Raw genomic sequence first — 20,505 nt, 5'->3', positions numbered from 1 at the left:
TGTGTTTAACACCTGTTGCGCCAGCCAATCTGAAGATGCCTTAAACAAGGTGGAACGGGTTACTAGCAAAATATAAAATAATAAAGTGTGTTTCGCAGCCAAGACTGTTCTCCCAAAGGCGTTTTTCGTTGTGGCGAGATTTTTTCACGAACTTTTCGTCTCCAATGCCCTCCTTCGAATGCGGAAGTGTTTTGTTGGCTCCCACCTACACAGGAAGAAATGATCATCGTAACAAAATAAGTGAAATCAGAATTCACACGGGAAGTTTTAAGTGTTCGTGTTTCCTGCGCACTGTTCGAGAGCGGAATGGCAGAGAATAGTTCCAAGTGGTCCGATGAAGTCTCTGACAGGCACTTAATTGCGGAGTAATCATGTAGATGTTAATGTAGACTAGTGGCACATCGGACACGTCTGCGTATTCTTATGTTATTTTTGCCGTTCTAGCTTGGGTACTTTTCTTGTGAATCGTACTGAATCTCTAATGAGCACGATGTTGTCGGGATGTTTAGCTCTAACTTTCCCTTTACAAAGTCTTAGAGTCTATCAGTCTCCTACCCTGACCGGACGAGGAATATTCGTAATAAACGGATCGTTCATCCGCTTCTTGAGTCAGCACGAACTCCATCCGGTCAAGCTAGAAGCTCTACTCGACAACGTGTTTAGACCGTGACTAGTTTCCTGTCGGCGTTTATCGGATGGTGTAATTTGGAGCTGTTCAAGGTGCGGGGGTTGGGAGGGGAGGGAGTGAGGAGTGGGGACGGGGGGGGGGGGTACTATCGCGGCGGCTCCGGCTGTCGTGCCGGCAGTGAGCTGCGTGCAGCGTGCAGTGTGCAGTGCGCCGGAGACCATGGCGGCGGCCCTCTCCAGGGACTCTCCCGACATCGAGGTAGGTCGCCAGTCGCCAGCGCAGATAAGCCGCCGCTCTCAAGGTCGACTGTAATCGCTAGAGATATCTTTTAGGTCGCGAATCGCTACTAAAGTAGATCACCTGCTGCTGGGTCGCCCCGGTGTTAACAAGGGAACCTCCCCATCGCAACCCCCTCAGATTTAGTTATAAGTTGGCACAGTGGATAGGCCTTGAAAAACTGAACACAGATAAATCGAGAAAACAGGAAGAAGTTGTGTTGAACTACAAAAAACTAAGCAAAATATAGAAACTGAGTAGTCCGTGTGCAAGATAGGCAACATCAAGGTTGATGTAAGCTTAGGAGCGCCGTGGTCCCGTGGTTAGCGTGAGCAGCTGCGGTGCGAGAGGTCCTTGGTTCGAGTCTTCCCTCCAGTGAAAAGTTTAATTTTTTTTCAGTTTATGTGACAAACTATTATGTTTTCATCACTTTTTTGGGAGTGATTATCACATCCACAAGAAAACCGAAATCGGGTAAGGTAGAAGAATCTTTTTACCCATTCGCCAAGTGTACAAGTTAGGTGGGTCGACAACATATTCCTGTCATGTGACGCACATGCCGTCACCAGTGTCGTATAGAATATATCAGACGCGTTTTCCTGTGGAGGAATCGGTTGACCTATGACCTTGCGATCAAATGTTTTCGGTTCCCATTGGAGAGGCACGTCCTTTCGTCTACTAATCGCACGGTTTACCGGTGCGGTCGTAAAACACAGACACCAAACTTATTACAGTGAACAGAGACGTTAATGAACGAACGGACAGATCATAACTTTGCGAAAATAAAGAAATTAAAATTTCCAATGGAGGGAATATTTGAACCAAGGACCTCTCGCTCCGCAGCTGCTCACGCTAACCACGGGACCACGGCGCTCCTCGGCTCACGTAGGCCTTGATGTTGCCTCTCTTACGCATGGACTACTCAGTTTGTATATTTTGCTTATCTTTTCATAGTTCCGCACAGCTTCTTCCTGTTTTCTCGATTGATCTGTGTTCAGTTTTTCAAGGCCTATCCAGTGTGCCAACTTATATCTAAATCTGAGAGGTGTGCGATGGGGAGGTTCCCTTGTAAGTACAACGTGGTTAATATAACAAGGATCTGAGGTATTCCACACCTGTATTCCCCTCACATCCTTCGACCTATCGATCGTAGCTTACAGCCACAAATCAGCACAGTTTTAGAAAGCATCGCTCGTGTGAAACTCAGCTTTCCCCTTTTGTCTCGTGATATTCTGCGAACTATGGAGAAAGGGCAACAGACAGATTCCATATTGCAAGATTTCCGCAAAGTATTGGATACGGTACCACTGCAGGCTGTTGACGAAGGTACGAGCACGCGGAATAGGTTCCTAGACATGTGAGTGGCTCGAAGACTTCATCAGTAACAGAACCCAGTATGTTGCCCTCGATGGCGAGTGTTCAGGGAAAACGACATCGTCAGGAGTGCCACAGGAAAGTGTGATAGGGCTGCTATTATTTTCTATATAGGGAAATGATATGGCCGACAAGATGAGCAGCAATCTATAGTTGTTTGCTGATGACGCTGTGGTGTGCGGGAAGGTGAGTGACTGTAGGATGACACAAGATAACTTAGACAAAATTTCTAGTTGGTGTGATGAATGGTAGCTGGCACTAAATGAAGAAAAATGTAAGTTAATGCGGATGACTAGGAAAAACAAGCCCGTAATGTCCTGCTTGAGACAGTCACGTCGTTTAAACATCTGGGCGTAACGGAACGAGCATGTAAGGATTGTGGTAGGGAAGGCGAATGGTCAACTTTGATTTATAGGGACAATTTTAGGGAAGTGTGCTTCATCTATAAAGGAGATCGCATGTAGGACGGTAGTGCGACGAGTTCTTCAACACTGTTCGAGTGTTTAGGATCCCCAGCAGGTCGGATCAAAGGAAGATAGCGAAACAGTTCACAGACAGGCTGCTAGATTTGTTGCCGGTAGGTTCGAACATCTCGCATGTCCTACGGAGATGCTTCGGGAACTCAAATGGAAATCACTGCAGAGATGGCGACGTTCTTTTCGAAGAACACTATTGAGAAAATTTAGAGAACCGATATTTCAAGCTGACTGCAAAACAATCCTACTGCCGCCAACATACATATAGCACAAGGATCACGAAGATAAAATACGACGAGTTAGGTCTCATACGGAGGTATATTGATAGTGGTTTTCCCCTTACTCTATCTGCTAGTGGAGCAGGAGAGGAAACGGCTAGAAGTGTTAACAGGGTAGCCGCCGCCGCGCACTGTACGGTGGTTTACGGCGTATTGATGTAGACGTAGATGTAGATGTAGATATTAATGAGCGATGCTCGAACAGTTATTTCTGTTGTGAACTGACAAGACAGCCAGTCCACAGTGACGGGTAACCGAAAGGCACGCGCTTAAACTCACGCAGGCTAGAGAGGTCTGAAACAGGATACGTAATGAATGCCATAAAGAAAAGTACGTAGCTTCTGGAATACTTAACTTTAATCCATCCTTGTTGTACATCGCTCTTGACAATACAAGTGAGACTCTGTAGATACATGCTAATTGCGCCTTGCTAGGTCGTAGCCATGGACTTAAGCTGAAGGCTATTCTAACTATCTGCTCGGCAAATGAGCGAGGCTTCGACAGTGTGCATCGCTAGCTACGTCGTCCGTACAACTGGGGCGAGTGCTAGTCCGTCTCTCGAGACCTGCCGTGTGGTGGCGCTCGGTCTGCGATCACTGACAGTGGCGACACGCGGATCCGACATGTACTAATGGACCGCGGCCGATTTAAAGCTACCACTTAGCAAGTGTGGTGTCTGGCGGTGACACCACAATTTCCTTTACACTAGACACCTCCAAACGGTAATGTGAACTTCAAATTCGTTATTTATGAGCTGACATTTAAATTAGCGGCCGATCATTGATATGTAAGCGTAATAATTTTGCCATGACAGGTGATAAAGCGTCTGCGACTGTACTACGGAATTTGGTTCGTTATGATGATACCAGGAACCTAGTACTACATAATTTCTTGTTACCTATTCCTTTCGTTTAAAAAAGCGTAGCACGTTTCAAGACTAGGCTCATCTACAGATAACTATCAAGAGTAGGTTACCAAATAACTGATAAAAAACCTGATAAATTGTAATATCTGAAATTTAAAATATTCTTCTCTCTGTTTCGGCAATAAAACGTGCTGCCATCTCGAGGTGACAGACTAATACAGAGCTGACAGCCTAGCCTGGTAGAAAAATTGGAAAAGCATTTGAATTAGTTAAAAGTTAATTTGCAAATTATTTAAGATTCATGGTGGCTTGCGTACAGCTAATGACGCTGCGTTACGACAGTAGCAAATGTCTCCAAGTCCATAAAATAGAATTCTATTAACTACAGAAGTCTTGTGACTGTACGTGGTTATGTTTCGGCACGGTTCTCATCAAATCTGTGATTTTGTTAGACTCAGCACTCGTAATGGTTATACACATCCAATTGACTGCTAAACTGCTGCCTGAAGCTGAAAGTAGATTAAAAAGAAGCTGAGAATTTTGCAAAGAAAAAGTATGTAGCGTAAAACTGCTTTATAAACTGACTAGTACCAATATACATGACGATCCTGACTGTTTATATCCTGATGTAGAATTCACTTCATTGCCTGCTGCCTCCAAAGCTAAGGTTATATTCTTATGTATTTTACGCACGAAAAGGGCGTATGATTAACAGACGCATATCAGCTCTTGACATAGACGATACAACATTACTGAATCGGAAAAGAAAAAAGTTTAAGGGTAGGGTTTGTAGCAGTTTGTATATTACAGTGATACCTGTTTAAAGTTTCGAGTCCGCAGCTCGTGGTCGTGCGGTAGCGTTCTCGCTTCCCGCGCCTGGGTTCCCGGGTTCGATTCCCGGCGGGGTCAGGGTTTTTCTCTGCCTCGTGATGACTGGGTGTTGTGTGCTGTCCTTAGGTTAGTTGGGTTTAAGTAGTTCTAAGTTCTAGGGGACTAATGACCTCAGCAGTTGAGTCCCATAGTGCTCAGAGCCATTTGAACGATGTGCACCATGAGAATCTTACTTGAGCGGGCATCATGTGGCCTTGATAAAACTCATTTGATTTTGACAATGTTCCCTTCTTTGCAACTAATACCTACCACAACCACTCTAAATGAAGGCTCTAAGCCACCCTTGCCTTACCTTCCCACTCATCTCCTGCCACCTGTCACTTACTTCCTACACAGACATCCAGCTCCTTTTCCACTTAAAATCGTCTTCAACACATCTCCCATCCCAATCCCTGCTTACATTCCCAGGAGCTCCCATTATATCAGCCTCATAATGAAGAAATTGTACGTCACATCACCATCATTGTGTCATAAACATCGCTTATTTCACTTCATTGATCTTTTTTAAAAAAATAATTAGACAGTAAATCACACTGACCAGCCAGAACATTATGACCAGCTACGTAATAGCCGGTATGTCCACCTTTTGCACCGATAACAGTGGCGAAGCGTCATGGCATGGAAACAATGAGACCGTGGTAGGTCGCTGGAACCACATGTGCATACACAAGTCACCTAATTCCCGTAAATTCCGGGGATGAGGGAGATGATCTCTGGCACCATGTTCAATTACATCCCAAATGTATTCGATTGGGTTCAGATCTGGTGAGCTGGGGAGTCAGCTCGTCAATTGGTACTCGCCGCTGTGTTCTTTGAACCACTCCATCACGTTCCTGATCTTGTAACATGGCGCATTGTCTTGTTGAAAAATGCCACTGCCGTCGAGAAACATGATCGTCAGGAAGGAGTGGTCTACAACCAGTGCACGATACTCCTTGACCGTTATGGTGCCTTGCACTTACTCTACTGGACCCGTGGACGCCCACGTGAACCTTTCCCAGAGTATGATGGAGCCGCCGCCAGTTTTTCACAGTCTCACAGCACAGGCGTCAATGAGCTGTTGCCCGGGAAGACGAAGTATTCGCGTCCTCCCATCGGCACGATGAAGAAGGTATCGGGATTCATCAGACCATGCAACGCTCCGCCACTGCGACAACGTCCAGTGCGAATGGTCACGTGGCCATTTCAGCCGTTGTTGCCGGTGTCGTGGTGTTAACGTTGACACATGTGTGGATCATCGGCTGCGGAAGCCCATTGTTAGGAATGTTCGGTACACTGTGTGTTCAGACAAAACTGTACTCTCCCCAACATTAAAATCTGATTTTAGTTCCGCCACAGTTCGGCGCCTCTCCTGTTTTACCAGTCTACGACGTCCGACATCTGTAATGAAGGGTGAATGCCCAACCCCACGATGTCTGGGCGTGGTTTCACCTTGGTTTCGTCAGGTGTTGAAGACACTCGCTACAGCACTCCTCCAACACCCGTCAAGTCGTGCAGTTTTTGAAATGCTCGTGCCGAGCCTCCGGGTCATCACAATCTGGCCTCGGTCAAATTCAGATAGATCGCGTGCCTCCCCACTCTACACACGGACAGCACGCTCACTGTTACTATACATACATCGTGCGTGTATCTAGCAGTCATTCCTCGCCAGAAGGCGCTGCTATTGCCTGGACGAGTTTCTAGCGATAGTAGGTCAGTGGTCATAAAGTTCTGGCTGAACAGTGTATATCATCCAATGGCTGAAGACAGGCAATTTGGCCGCTTCCAGTCCTATCATAGTGAGTGGAACGTACATCTACATCTACATCTACATCCATCCATTCTCCGCAAGCCACCTGACGGTGTGTGGCGGAGGGTACCCTGAGTACCTCTATCTGTTCTCCCTTCTATTCCAGTCTCGTATTGTTCGTGGAAAGAAGGATTGTCGGTATGCCTCTGTGTGGGCTCTAATCTCTCTGCTTTTATCCTCATGGTCTCTTCGCGAGATATACGTAGGAGGGAGCAATATACTGCTTGACTCCTCGGTGAAGGTATGTTTTCGAAACTTCAACAAAAGCCCGTACCGAGCTACTGAGCGTCTCTCCTGCAGAGTCTTCCACTGGAGTTTATCTATCATCTCCGTAACGCTTTCGCGATTACTAAATGATCCTGTAACGAAGCGCGCTGCTCTCCGTTGGATCTTCTCTATCTCTTCTATCAACCCTATCTGGTACGGATCCCACACTGCTGAGCAGTATTCAAGCACTGGGCGAACAAGCGTACTGTAACCTACTTCCTTTGTTTTCGGATTGCATTTCCTTAGGATTCTTCCAATGAATTTCAGTCTGGCATCTGCTTTACCGACGATCAACTTTATAGGATCATTCCATTTTAAATCACTCCTAACGTGTACTCCCAGATAATTTATGGAATTAACTGCTTCCAGTTGCTGACCTGCTATTTTGTAGCTAAATGATAAGGGAACTATCTTACTATGTATTCGCAGCACATTACACTTGTCTACATTGAGATTCAATTGCCATTCCCTGCACCATGCGTCAATTCGTTGCAGATCCTTCTGCATTTCAGTACAATTTTCCATTGTTACAATCTCTCGATACACCACAGCATCATCAGCAAAAAGCCTCAGTGAACTTCCGATGTCATCCACAAAGTCATTTATGTATATTGTGAATAGCAACGGTCCTATGACACTCCCCTGCGGCACACCTGAAATCACTCTTACTTCGGAAGACTTCTCTCCATTGAGAATGACATGCTGCGTTCTGTTATCTAGGAACTCTTCAATCCAATCACACAATTGGTCTGATAGTCCATATGCTCTTACTTTGTTCATTAAACGACTGTGGGGAACTCTATCGAACGCCTTGCAGAAGAAACACGGCATCTACCTGGGAACCCGTGTCTATGGCCCTCTGCGTCTCGTGGACGAATAGCGCGAGCTGGGTTTCACACGAACGTCTTTTTCGAAACCCATGCTGATTCCTACAGAGTAGATTTCTAGTCTCCAGAAAAGTCATTATACTCGAACATAATACGTGTTCCAAAATTCTACAACTGATCGACGTTAGAGATATAGGTCTATAGTTCTGCACATCTGTTCGACGTCCCTTCTTGAAAACGGGGATGACCTGTGCCCTTTTCCAATCCTTTGGAACGCTACGCTCTTCTAGAGACCTACGGTACACCTCTGCAAGAAGGGGGGCAAATTCCTTCGCGTACTCTGTGCAAAATCGAACTGGTATCCCATCAGGTCCAGCGGCCTTTCCTCTTTTGAGCGATTTTAATTGCTTCTCTATCCCTCTGTCGTCTATTTCGATATCTACCATTTTGTCATCTGTGCGACAATCTAGAGAAGGAACTACAGTGCAGTCTTCCTCTGTGAAACAGCTTTGGAAAAAGACATTTAGTATTTCGGCCTTTAGTCTGCCATCCTCTGTTTCAGTACCATTTTGGTCACAGAGTTTCTGGACATTTTGTTTTGATCCACCTACCGCTTTGACATAAGACCAAAATTTCTTAGGATTTTCTGCCAAGTCAGTACATAGAACTTTACTTTCGAATTCATTGAACGCCTCTCGCATATCCCTCCTCACACTGCATTTTTCTTCGCGTAATTTTTGTTTGTCTGCAAGGCTTTGGCTATGTTTATGTTTGCTGTGAAGTTCCCTATGCTTCCGCAGCAGTTTTCTAACTCGGTTGTTGTACCATGGTGGCTCTTTTCCATCTCTTACGATCTTGCTTGGCACATACTCATCTAACGCATATTGTACGATGGTTTTGAACTTTGTCCACTGATCCTCAACACTACCTGTGCTTAGACTCAACTTTTGTGTTGAGCCGTCAGGTACTATGTAATCTGCTTTTTGTCACTTTTGCTAAATATTTCTATTTACGGCTGAAATCATCGATGCAGTAACCGCTTTATGATCGCTGATTCCCTGTTCTGTGTTAACTGTTTCAAATAGTTCGGATCTGTTTGTCACCAGAAGGTCCAATATGTTATCGCCACGAGTCGGTTCTCTGTTTAACTGCTCAAGGTAGTTTTCAGATAAAGCACCCAAAAAAATTTCACTGGATTCCTTGTCCCTGCCACCCGTTATGATCGTTTGAGTCTCCCAGTCTATATCCGGCAAATTAAAATCTCCACCCAGAACTATAACATGGTGGGGAAATCTACTCGAAATATTTTCCAAATTATCCTTCAGGTGCTCAGCCACAACAGCTGATGAGCCAGGGGGCCTATAGAGACATCCAATTACCATGTCTGAGCCTGCATTAACCGTGACCTTCACACAAATTATTTCACATTTCGGATGTAAATAACAGTTCGGATGTAAATAACAGTTAACTAAAAATATATATAAATATGTGAGGTTTCGTCTGCACACTGTTTCAGAGACGTTCAAAATTACAACGCTGTTCTGACAACGTAGTACAATCTTTTAGTTGTTTGTAACATTGTAGGTTTTATAGCAGCACATATTCTTCTTAATAAGATTGTATTATTTAGCTGCGTGTTGTAGTGTGCAGACGAATGCTCACGCAGCCAAAAACTTCAACGTCGCATGATATTCAAAGATCGCTTGTGCTGCATAAAACTGATGCCAACAGTCCGCAGTTGAAACACGTGCAGATCCCTAAAAGTTTGTATTTAAGGATTTATTTGTATGTAAATAACAGCATGTAGTAGCTACTATGACATGAAGATGTTCAAACTTGAACGAAACCGTTTACTAGTGCAAGCTAGTAGTACGTTAGACTGTAATTCAGCTGTCGCGGGTTTCTCGACTTGTGAATATGTCGAGTCTTGAAATTACAATGAAATGAATACCCCTAGCTGCTTACAGGCGTTGATATAAGTCAACGGGGACAGTTGAAAATGTGTGCCCCGACCGGGACTCGAACCCGGGATCTCCTGCTTACATGGCAGACGCTCTATTGGGCGTTCTGTATTAATGTTGGACTATGCGTCTTTAGGCAGTTTGTAGTTTTAGTGTGTTCCGAAGAAGGCGTGGTTATCCGCGCTGAAACCTAGGTCAACATCCGATTTCAGTTTGCAATCGAGGCGGATTCTTTATAATCATTAAATTATTCACGATTGCTGACGCGCTGCAATGTTAAAAGTTCTTATGTTACGATTAAAGTAAGACACCTTGTACTATAGTTACACTCTTTACTTGTATTTGTTAAATATACGGGTTTGAATCTTTGCGTTACTTCTCTAACTTTACTCATGTGATTTTATAGGCAAAGAATCACCCGTCATGTAACTGTGATAGAGTTTTATCATGTATGCTGTTCAAAATATTTATATGCTTTGCTCACGAAAGGCAAGTATTTGGGTTCGGGTTCCAGGGCGGCACATTATTTTATGGATGAGAACAAGATGCAATAGCTCAAATTCAGCATAACGAATCAAAGAAACAGAATTATTACGTGAATACCGTTAGTGAAAGGATGGTGGAAGGAATGAATCATAGAGGCAGGTCAGGCTTTTACCTGTACAAGGCAGAGTGTTGATACAGTAGGATGAAATGTGGAGGAGATCTTGCACTGGGCGGGAGTGGAGAACTGTGTCGAACAAGCATAGGAGATGGCCATACTCACCCCTAGAATGAATGTTTCACTTTGCAGTTAGCTCTGGGGCATGCCTAAGTCATTTTTTGTCGGTGTGCTACTCAATCGCCATCTGCAGGGAACGGCTAAGAAGTTTCAGTAGTACAGAGTTACTGGCACATCCGAGTCCTCAGTTGGATCGGAAAGAATGATCGGATGGTTCAAAAGGTACAATAAAGATTCGGATTCAGCTCCCAGTCCGCGGCAAACTTTAAAAATCAGAAATGTTGGCGGTTAATGAAGTTGATGTTTATTTACAGGATGGAACGACAATGCGGAATTGTGCCGAATGCCTTCCAGAAATCAAGGGTCACTGTGTCAACCTGGGCACCGTTGTCCATGACGATTTAGATTCAATGGAGAAACAGAACGAACTGTTTCGCAATATTACTGTTTGCTAAATCCTTGTTGACTTCGATTTTCGTAGTCCAAAAATGTCATAATGCGTGAGGTTGAAATATGTTCCAACATTCTCCAGCAGATACAGGCTTATAATTATGTACGTCCATCCGACGACGCTTCTTACAAACATGAATGAACTACACATTTTTCCCAATTGCTAGGTATGCTTCGTTGTTCCGGTGATCGCGTACCTCAGTTTCAGTTTCTGCGATTTCAGCGTTCCTAAGATGACTAAAAGAAGAAACCATATTACGTTCTTCCACGGTGAAACAATTTCGGATGACCGAATTCAGTATTTTGGCCTTCTCTCTATTATCTTACTATCTGGTGCAGTATGGTCACGAAGTGACTGAACAGATGATTTCCAACAGCTTACTGTTTTTAAGTAAGACCAAAATGTCTTGGGATTTTTAATCAGATCGATTGACGAAAGCGCGACTTCGAAAGAAAACCTTTCAAAATTTTGATACTGACGCAGAGGAACGGTGAGGTCATTGACAGCACGCTACAGTTAGCACAGGGAAGCCACAGGCCTATGGATTAAATTGTTTGCTTGACGTGTATCTACAAGAGATTCTCGCTTGGGTTTTCGCTACGTCCTACAATATGTCTAGGAGCAAGTGGACACTATTTCCCGTTGGAATGCCTATCAGATTCTATACAGATTCACGGCTGAAATAGCCTCCCTTTTAATCACAATCTACTGTAGATCCAGCGAATAAAAAACTGTGCCTAGTAGTTGGAAGAAGGAATAGGCCACAGCCGCTACAAGAATAGCACTAGACTTGATCTATAAATCTACCGTCCAATTGCTGCGACGTCAATTTGTAGTACAATCTTAGAACATATTTTGAGCTCAAACTTAACGAGGTATCTTTAATGAAATGACCCTCCATCCCTCCATGCGAACCTCTCTGTATCCCGAAATCATTCGCTTTTGAATGGTGGGCTCCATGTGGTTCCCAAGTCGTGCAGTGACTGTAAACCATAAAATTACCAAATATGCAGCAACCAGTTGCAAAATCATGGTTTTATTTATTCACTTTTGCAAATCGATTTCAACTGATTAACAGCCATCATCGGTGCTTTCAACCAATATGTGCCATGAGTAGTAACACTGTCTTAAGCAGAGGTCAAACATAAAGTGATCACTTTATGTAGAATTAAGTTTAATGTTACCACAGGTAAGTGTGTTAGGACCTTTGCTATTCATGTTTCACTTTTAATGACCTGGCAGAGAATACTGATAGTAACCTCAGAGCTTCTGCAGATGACGCAGTTGTCTATAATGAACTACTGCTTGAGAAAAACCTGCAAAAATGTTAAATCTGATCTTTATAAGATTTCAGTGTGGTCCAAACTGTGGCAACTTTGTTGAAGTATTCACAGATGTAAAATTTTACTGTTTACGAATAGCAGCTACTTATTATCTTATGGCTACTGCTTCAGTGAGTCACAGTTGGAATCAGTCAACTGATACACATACATGAGTGTAACAATTTATGGGGATACGAAATGGAACGATCACGTACGCTTCACCGTAGATAAAGTAAGTGGCAGATTTCGGTCCATTGTTAAGATGTTAGAAAACGCAATCGGTCTAGAAAGCAAATTGCTTATACAACCCATCCTAGAATATCGATCATCTGTAATAGGACTATCAGGCCATACGGAACGTACACATGATGGCTGGGTGTTGTGTGCTGTCCTTCGGTTAGTTAGGTTTAAGTAGTTCTAAGTTCTAGGGGACTGATGACCATAGATGTTAAGTCCCATAGTGCTCAGAGCCATTTGAACCATTTTTTGTGGAACGTACACAAAGAAGGGCCGCACGCATGGTCACAGGGTTTTTCGACCCACAGGAGAACGTCAGGGAAATTGTGAAAAACCTTGAATGACAAACGCTTACAGATACACGCCAATCATACCGCGAAAACCTACTTACAAATTTACGATACAATGGGCCCACAGCTTTGAACATATCTCTTACAGACACTATATGATGAAATCTAAACTGCTGCTGTAGGAATTTAGTGTTTTATTTTGATGGATCCATTTCAGCTAGATTGCCGTCTTGAGAGCATGTCCATGTATCAGCAATGGTTGCTGTCACTCTGTAGTTTATTACAGCATTTTGTAGATTTAGGGCTGTTATGTTATAAGCTGTTTTGTGGTTTGATGTTGTTGTTAATCGCCCTTTCTCGTAATTTTCTATAACCTGACGTGAAATTATAGAAAATTACGAGAAAGGACGAATAACAACAGCAGCAGACTACAACACAGCTTATAAAATAAGGGTTACAAATCTACACCATGCTGTAATAGAATACAGTGACGGTGACCAATGGTGATATATGGACGTGGTCTGAAGATGGAAATCCAGCCGAAATGGATCCATCAAAATAAAACACTTAACTTCTACAGCAGCAATTTTGATTGCATTACGTACTGCCCTCCTTAGAAAGTTTCGAGATCCAGCATTAAGCGACGGCCGGCCGGGGTGGCCGAGCGGTTCTAGGCGCTACAGTCTGGAGCCGCGCGACTGCTACGGTCGCAGGTTCGAATCCTGCCTTGGGCATGGATGTGTGTGATGTCCTTAGGTTAGTTAGGTTTAAGTAGTTCTAAGTTCTAGGGGACTGATGACGTCAGAAGTTAAGTCCCATAGTGCTCAGAGCCATTTGAACCATTAAGCGACGGATCTAGAAATATACTGCAACCTTTGAAGTATATCTCCTATTATACGGCAAAGATAAGATCAGACGAAATACATCGCGCACAGAGGCATTTCAGCAATCACGCTTCGTACCCCTCATACGTGAATTGAACGGGAGCAGCTTTAATACGTGGTGCAACGCGAAGTACTCTCTGTCATACATTTCACAGTCGTTTTCAAAATATAGATGTATTCAGTTTTGTGCCGATAAGATGACATGGAAAGTATAGGCATCTCAGTAAGGACCAGGTGTCGTGTAGTCAGCATCGCAGTAACGGCAATGGAAAAAGTTAAACATTTCGTGGACTTCGAAGTCACCGCTGAAGGAGCACTCACTCGGCTGGAGTACGACGCAGCCTACTTGGAAAACCATCTCGATAACCGGCTCTAGTGATTTGGGGATAGCCCGGAATAAGGGAACGAACTCGCCTGCTGCGGAGTCGAGACACCGCCCCCGCAACCTTTCGCCAGACGCCGTTGTGCCAGCCAGAGGCGAGCAATCGGAGAGAACGGCAGCAACCACGACAAACAGGCGGCACGTGTGACTGCCCGCAGCTTATCTCCCAGATAGAAAACTTTATCTGCAGCTTTTAATCACTCATTTTTCTCCCAGGCTATTATTAGGCTTTCAGCCGGTGGAATTCAATGCGATTCGTTGTTTCCCTTGTACGTTATCAACCATATGGAAGGTCACAGAATTGCAGACTGGATTGACGATTGTCCCTGTCTTTTACAGGTATCGCAAGATGGACAGATACAGCTCGCGCTTTGAGAATGAAACCCCAAAACCGAGACTGTCCTGGTGGTATTTATTTACACTCCTGGAAATTGAAATAAGAACACCGTGAATTCATTGTCCCAGGAAGGGGAAACTTTATTGACACATTCCTGGGGTCAGATACATCACATGATCACACTGACAGAACCACAGGCACATAGACACAGGCAACAGAGCATGCACAATGTCGGCACTAGTACAGTGTATATCCACCTTTCGCAGCAATGCAGGCTGCTATTCTCCCATGGAGACGATCGTAGAGATGCTGGATGTAGTCCTGTGGAACGGCTTGCCATGCCATTTCCACCTGGCGCCTCAGTTGGACCAGCGTTCGTGCTGGACGTGCAGACCGCGTGAGACGACGCTTCATCCAGTCCCAAACATGCTCAATGGGGGACAGATCCGGAGATCTTGCTGGCCAGGGTAGTTGACTTACACCTTCTAGAGCACGTTGGGTGGCACGGGATACATGCGGACGTGCATTGTCCTGTTGGAACAGCAAGTTCTCTTGCCGGTCTAGGAATGGTAGAACGATGGGTTCGATGACGGTTTGGATGTACCGTGCACTATTCAGTGTCCCCTCGACGATCACCAGTGGTGTACGGCCAGTGTAGGAGATCGCTCCCCACACCATGATGCCGGGTGTTGGCCCTGTGTGCCTCGGTCGTATGCAGTCCTGATTGTGGCGCTCACCTGCACGGCGCCAAACACGCATACGACCATCATTGGCACCAAGGCAGAAGCGACTCTCATCGCTGAAGACGACACGTCTCCATTCGTCCCTCCATTCACGCCTGTCGCGACACCACTGGAGGCGGGCTGCACGATGTTGGGGCGTGAGCGGAAGACGGCCTAACGGTGTGCGGGACCGTAGCCCAGCTTCATGGAGACGGTTGCGAATGGTCCTCGCCGATACCCCAGGAGCAACAGTGTCCCTAATTTGCTGGGAAGTGGCGGTGCGGTCCCCTACGGCACTGCGTAGGATCCTACGGTCTTGGCGTGCATCCGTGCGTCGCTGCGGTCCGGTCCCAGGTCGACGGGCACGTGCACCTTCCGCCGACCACTGGCGACAACATCGATGTACTGTGGAGACCTCACGCCCCACGTGTTGAGCAATTCGGCGGTACGTCCACCCGGCCTCCCGCATGCCCACTATACGCCCTCGCTCAAAGTCCGTCAACTGCACATACGGTTCACGTCCACGCTGTCGCGGCATGCTACCAGTGTTAAAAACTGCGATGGAGCTCCGTATGCCACGGCAAACTGGCTGACACTGACGGCGGCGATGCAGAAATGCTGCGCAGCTAGCGCCATTCGGCGGCCACCACCGCGGTTCCTGGTGTGTCCGCTGTGCCGTGCGTGTGATCATTGCTTGTACAGCCCTCTCGCAGTGTCCGGAGCAAGTATGGTGGGTCTGACACACCGGTGTCAATGTGTTCTTTTTTCCATTTCCAGGAGCGTATTTCGCTGCTTGTGGCCGACAAGATCACCTCCAGCCGACCGCTTATTAAAGTGTCAAAACAAGCTTTGATGCAGTTATTACAACACTCTGAGAGTATACTCTGTTAATGTATTCTTCGCCGGCCGGAGTGGCCGTGCGGTTCTGGGCGCTACAGTCTGGAGCCGAGCGACCGCTACGGTCGCAGGTTCGAATCCTGCCTCGGGCATGGATGTGTGTGATGTCCTTAGGTTAGTTAGGTTTAATTAATTCTAAGTTCTAGGCGACTGATGACCTCAGAAGTTAAGTCGGATAGTGCTCAGAGCCATTTGAACCATTTAGAGCCAATGTATTCTTCTGTTTAGTCGACGATGTTTCGGGAATGCAGTCGGTCGTGGTTGACTACCAAGTACGGTATTTCATTTGGCTGCCTGTCAGACATCTGTAAGTAAGCCAAAAAGACTATGCAGGTGTACGTCAGGTGCCAGAATGAAGTACCGTGTGTGGTAGTGACTTACGATGGCTGTATTCCTGAAAAATCATTGACTACCCAGTACGCCGAGAAAATTTCAAGCTCCACATCTTCTGTTTTGTTCTTCGGATTAATCTGTCCTCATTCGCAACACATTACGCACATATCTCGACCAATATTTAACATCGACAGAGATGCAACAGCGGCAGTTGTCCCGCATCAGAGCTTGCACTCTATCTCTGAAGACCTCCCCATCGATGGGCCAGTAAACGATGATTTTGTAGACTTCGTTCCTACCTCACTATTTTGCAATTTCACTAACAGGTTCTTCACTTAAGGAAAGGTGTTGTTGGTCTTGCTACTGTTTCGATTTGTAACGCATGTTCTAGGTTCCTAGCACCAGTTAATATTTTTTGTATGAGTAGCCTTCAGAATAAACAAAACCTGTTCTACGACTTCGTAAAGCAATACTAGTAGTCAATGGATAAAATAATTACCAACTTACGATCCAATACTGATACACATGCTTTTAAAACTGCGATTGGTTAACCAATAACAAATAAACTGGGAAAGAATCGGTCATTCTGGCAATTGCTTAACACTTGTGAGCCTGAGCTGCTCAATCACTCTCGCTTTCGCTCTCTCTCTCTCTCTCTCTCTCTCTCTCTCTCTCCCTCTCCCTCCATCCCTCCCTCTCCGTCTCTCTCTCTCTCTCTCTCTCTCTCTCTCTCTCTATCACACACACACACACCCACACACACACACTGTCTCTCTCTCACTCAGTAAGGTGCACACACTCATTATTTAAGGAGTCTTCTACAATCAAAAAATAAAGTATAAAAAGGTGGTAGTACAATAAGATTAGTTACTCACAGCTGCCTCTCGTTGGCTAACCACTAACACAAAAAAGTAGGAAAGAAAAAAAAAGTTACAATTTTTGGCTTAATGACTTACGGAAGAATCGTGCTACCTCACAACATTTTAAAATCCGCACTCGTTCAATCATCACGTAAAATGTTTCCTTTCAGAAAATAAAATAGAATCATTCGAAAGTCGATATTATTGTCGCCGAGACCGTAATTTGCATCAGTGTTTATTTAAACCACTGTCGGTCAACTATGGGTACATATCCATTTTCAAATGGACCTAAGAAATTAAATCACGTGGAACACACATTCTACACTCCTGGAAATTGAAATAAGAACACCGTGAATTCATTGTCCCAGGAAGGGGAAACTTTATTGACACATTCCTGGGGTCAGATACATCACATGATCACACTGACAGAACCACAGGCACATAGACACAGGCAACAAAGCATACACAATGTCGGCACTAGTACAGTGTATATCCACCTTTCGAAGCAATGCAGGCTGCTATTCTCCCATGGAGACGATCGTAGAGATGCTGGATGTAGTCCTGTGGAACGGCTTGCCATGCCATTTCCACCTGGCGCCTCAGTTGGACCAGCGTTCGTGCTGGACGTGCAGACCGCGTGAGACGACGCTTCATCCAGTCCCAAACATGCTCAATGGGGGACAGATCCGGAGATCTTGCTGGCCAGGGTAGTTGACTTACACCTTCTAGAGCACGTTGGGTGGCACGGGATACATGCGGACGTGCATTGTCCTGTTGGAACAGCAAGTTCCCTTGCCGGTCTAGGAATGGTAGAACGATGGGTTCGATGACGGTTTGGATGTACCGTGCACTATTCAGTGTCCCCTCGACGATCACCAGTGGTGTACGGCCAGTGTAGGAGATCGCTCCCCACACCATGATGCCGGGTGTTGGCCCTGTGTGCCTCGGTCGTATGCAGTCCTGATTGTGGCGCTCACCTGCACGGCGCCAAACACGCATACGACCATCATTGGCACCAAGGCAGAAGCGACTCTCATCGCTGAAGACGACACGTCTCCATTCGTCCCTCCATTCACTCCTGTCGCGACACCACTGGAGGCGGGCTGCACGATGTTGGGGCGTGAGCGGAAGACGGCCTAACGGTGTGCGGGACCGTAGCCCAGCTTCATGGAGACGGTTGCGAATGGTCCTCGCCGATACCCCAGGAGCAACAGTGTCCCTAATTTGCTGGGAAGTGGCGGTGCGGTCCCCTACGGCACTGCGTAGGATCCTACGGTCTTGGCGTGCATCCGTGCGTCGCTGCGGTCCGGTCCCAGGTCGACGGGCACGTGCACCTTCCGCCGACCACTGGCGACAACATCGATGTACTGTGGAGACCTCACGCCCCACGTGTTGAGCAATTCGGCGGTACGTCCACCCGGCGTCCCGCATGCCCATTATACGCCCTCGCTCAAAGTCCGTCAACTGCACATACGGTTCACGTCCACGCTGTCGCGGCATGCTACCAGTGTTAAAGACTGCGATGGAGCTCCGTATGCCACGGCAAACTGGCTGACACTGACGGCGGCGGTGCACAAATGCTGCGCAGCTAGCGCCATTCGACGGCCAACACCGCGGTTCCTGGTGTGTCCGCTGTGCCGTGCGTGTGATCATTGCTTGTACAGCCCTCTCGCAGTGTCCGGAGCAAGTATGGTGGGTCTGACACACCGGTGTCAATATGTTCTTTTTTCCATTTCCAGGAGTGTATTTTTACAGAGCTTATGGTTGTCATTAATTTAAAGATTTAAAGAAACTACGTGATTTAAAAGTCATATTGTATCCAACAATCTACATTCTTAGACTCTGAATAATTGCAGTTTATTTATAATACAATTTTAAATCTGAAATATAATTTTTTGACCTGTGTATTTGCTTCCATTTGATTCACGCTTAGTTTTTACGTTTCCTGTTATTCTTCTGAATGTGTTGTAAAAGACATTTTTTAGTCGTCGAGTTTTCCAAGGCACTTTCCTTTTGTAACATTTGTTTCAAGAGATGCTATGATTTTAACTAATGGAAAGTTGGAAATTTGTGGTTAGGTCTTATGGGACCAAACTGCTGAGGTCATCGGTCCCTAAGCCTACACACTACTTAATCTAATTTAAACTAACTTACGCTATGGACAACACATAGACCCATGCCCGAGGGAGAACTCGAACCTCCGACATGGGGAGCCGCACGGACCGTGACATGGCGCCTCAGTAACACATGTGTGATGACAGTCTTCTAAAACGAAAACACTTTAACAAGAAAGTAAATACAGGAAAACTGGCACAATTGTGTTTTTCATTTTTCAGTAGAAACTAGTATTCAGAACTTCAAATTAAAAAAAATGTGGTGTCACAGCCAGACACCACACGTGCTAGGTGGTAGCTTAAATCGGCCGCGGTCCTGTAGTACATGTCGGACCCGCGTGTCGCCACTGTGTGATCGCAAACCTAGCGCCACCACAAGACAGGTCTCGAGAGACTGACTCGAACTCACCCCAGTTGTACGGACGACAGAGCTAGCGACTAGACGTACGAAGCCTTTCTCTCTCATTAGCCGAGAGACAGAATAGCCTTCAGCTAAGTTAATGGCTACGAACTAGCAAGGCGCCATTAGCCTTACAGTGATTGTAATTAGAGTCTCACTTGTGTTCACCATAGAGATGTACAAGAAGACATTAAAGATAAGTATATGAGAAGCTCCGTTCTTTTCTTCATAGCATTAATTACGTATCCTGTTCCAGTACTTCACGCCCGTCTGCGTTAGTCTAGCGTGCTTTCTAAGCCACCTCTATCTACAAGGTGTTGGCCCAGCTGCCGACACATCAAAAAAACACACAGTGGAAAGTGATTTAGTAGAGGCAGAATATCTGCAGTTTAATTACGGTTTGAAACTATGGAAATAAATCGAATTTCCTGTACTGTGTAAATATTGGGTAATTCAGGACTAAAACAGGTACCTAATATTTTACATACAATAACGAACTTAGTATGTCATTAATCACTGTCTGCGTGGCCGGCCGAAGTGGCCGTGCGGTTAAAGGCGCTGCAGTCTGGAACCGCAAGACCGCTACGGTCGCAGGTTCGAATCCTGCCTCGGGCATGGATGTTTGTGATGTCCTTAGGTTAGTTAGGTTTAACTAGTTCTAAGTTCTAGGGGACTAATGACCTCAGCAGTTGAGTCCCATAGTGCTCAGAGCCATTTGAACCATTTGAACTGTCTGCGTGAATACAGCGCTGCACAGAGAGAGGCTAATATTGAATCACAATTTATAATTATTGAACCAAATTTTCTTTTAATGGTGTCAGTACCAGAAGTTACCCCAGAAATAGCTGTGTGAAATAAGCGTCAAGAGAAATACACGCGCTTATTAAACTGTACGATTGTGAAAAGCCGGCCGGTGTGGCCGT

The 20,505-nt window shown here is 45.6% G+C and overlaps 1 protein-coding gene across 1 annotated transcript in view; it reads left to right on the top strand.

Moving 5' to 3' along the window:
* The first annotated feature begins 794 nt into the window (after positions 1–794).
* The window catches only part of LOC126249008 (dihydropyrimidine dehydrogenase [NADP(+)]), a 288,548-nt gene continuing 268,837 nt past the window's right edge, over positions 795–20,505 (top strand). The window contains exon 1 of the mRNA XM_049950599.1: positions 795–886. Within this exon, the coding sequence (XP_049806556.1) occupies positions 848–886 (39 nt within the window). The 5' untranslated portion in view covers positions 795–847. The remainder of the gene's footprint in view (positions 887–20,505) is intronic.

The sequence above is a fragment of the Schistocerca nitens genome, chromosome 3 (genome assembly GCF_023898315.1).
Source record: "Schistocerca nitens isolate TAMUIC-IGC-003100 chromosome 3, iqSchNite1.1, whole genome shotgun sequence".
Taxonomy (NCBI): domain Eukaryota; kingdom Metazoa; phylum Arthropoda; class Insecta; order Orthoptera; family Acrididae; genus Schistocerca; species Schistocerca nitens.
Note: the sequence above shows the minus strand (reverse complement) of the source record. Positions and strands in the feature narration are given on the sequence as shown.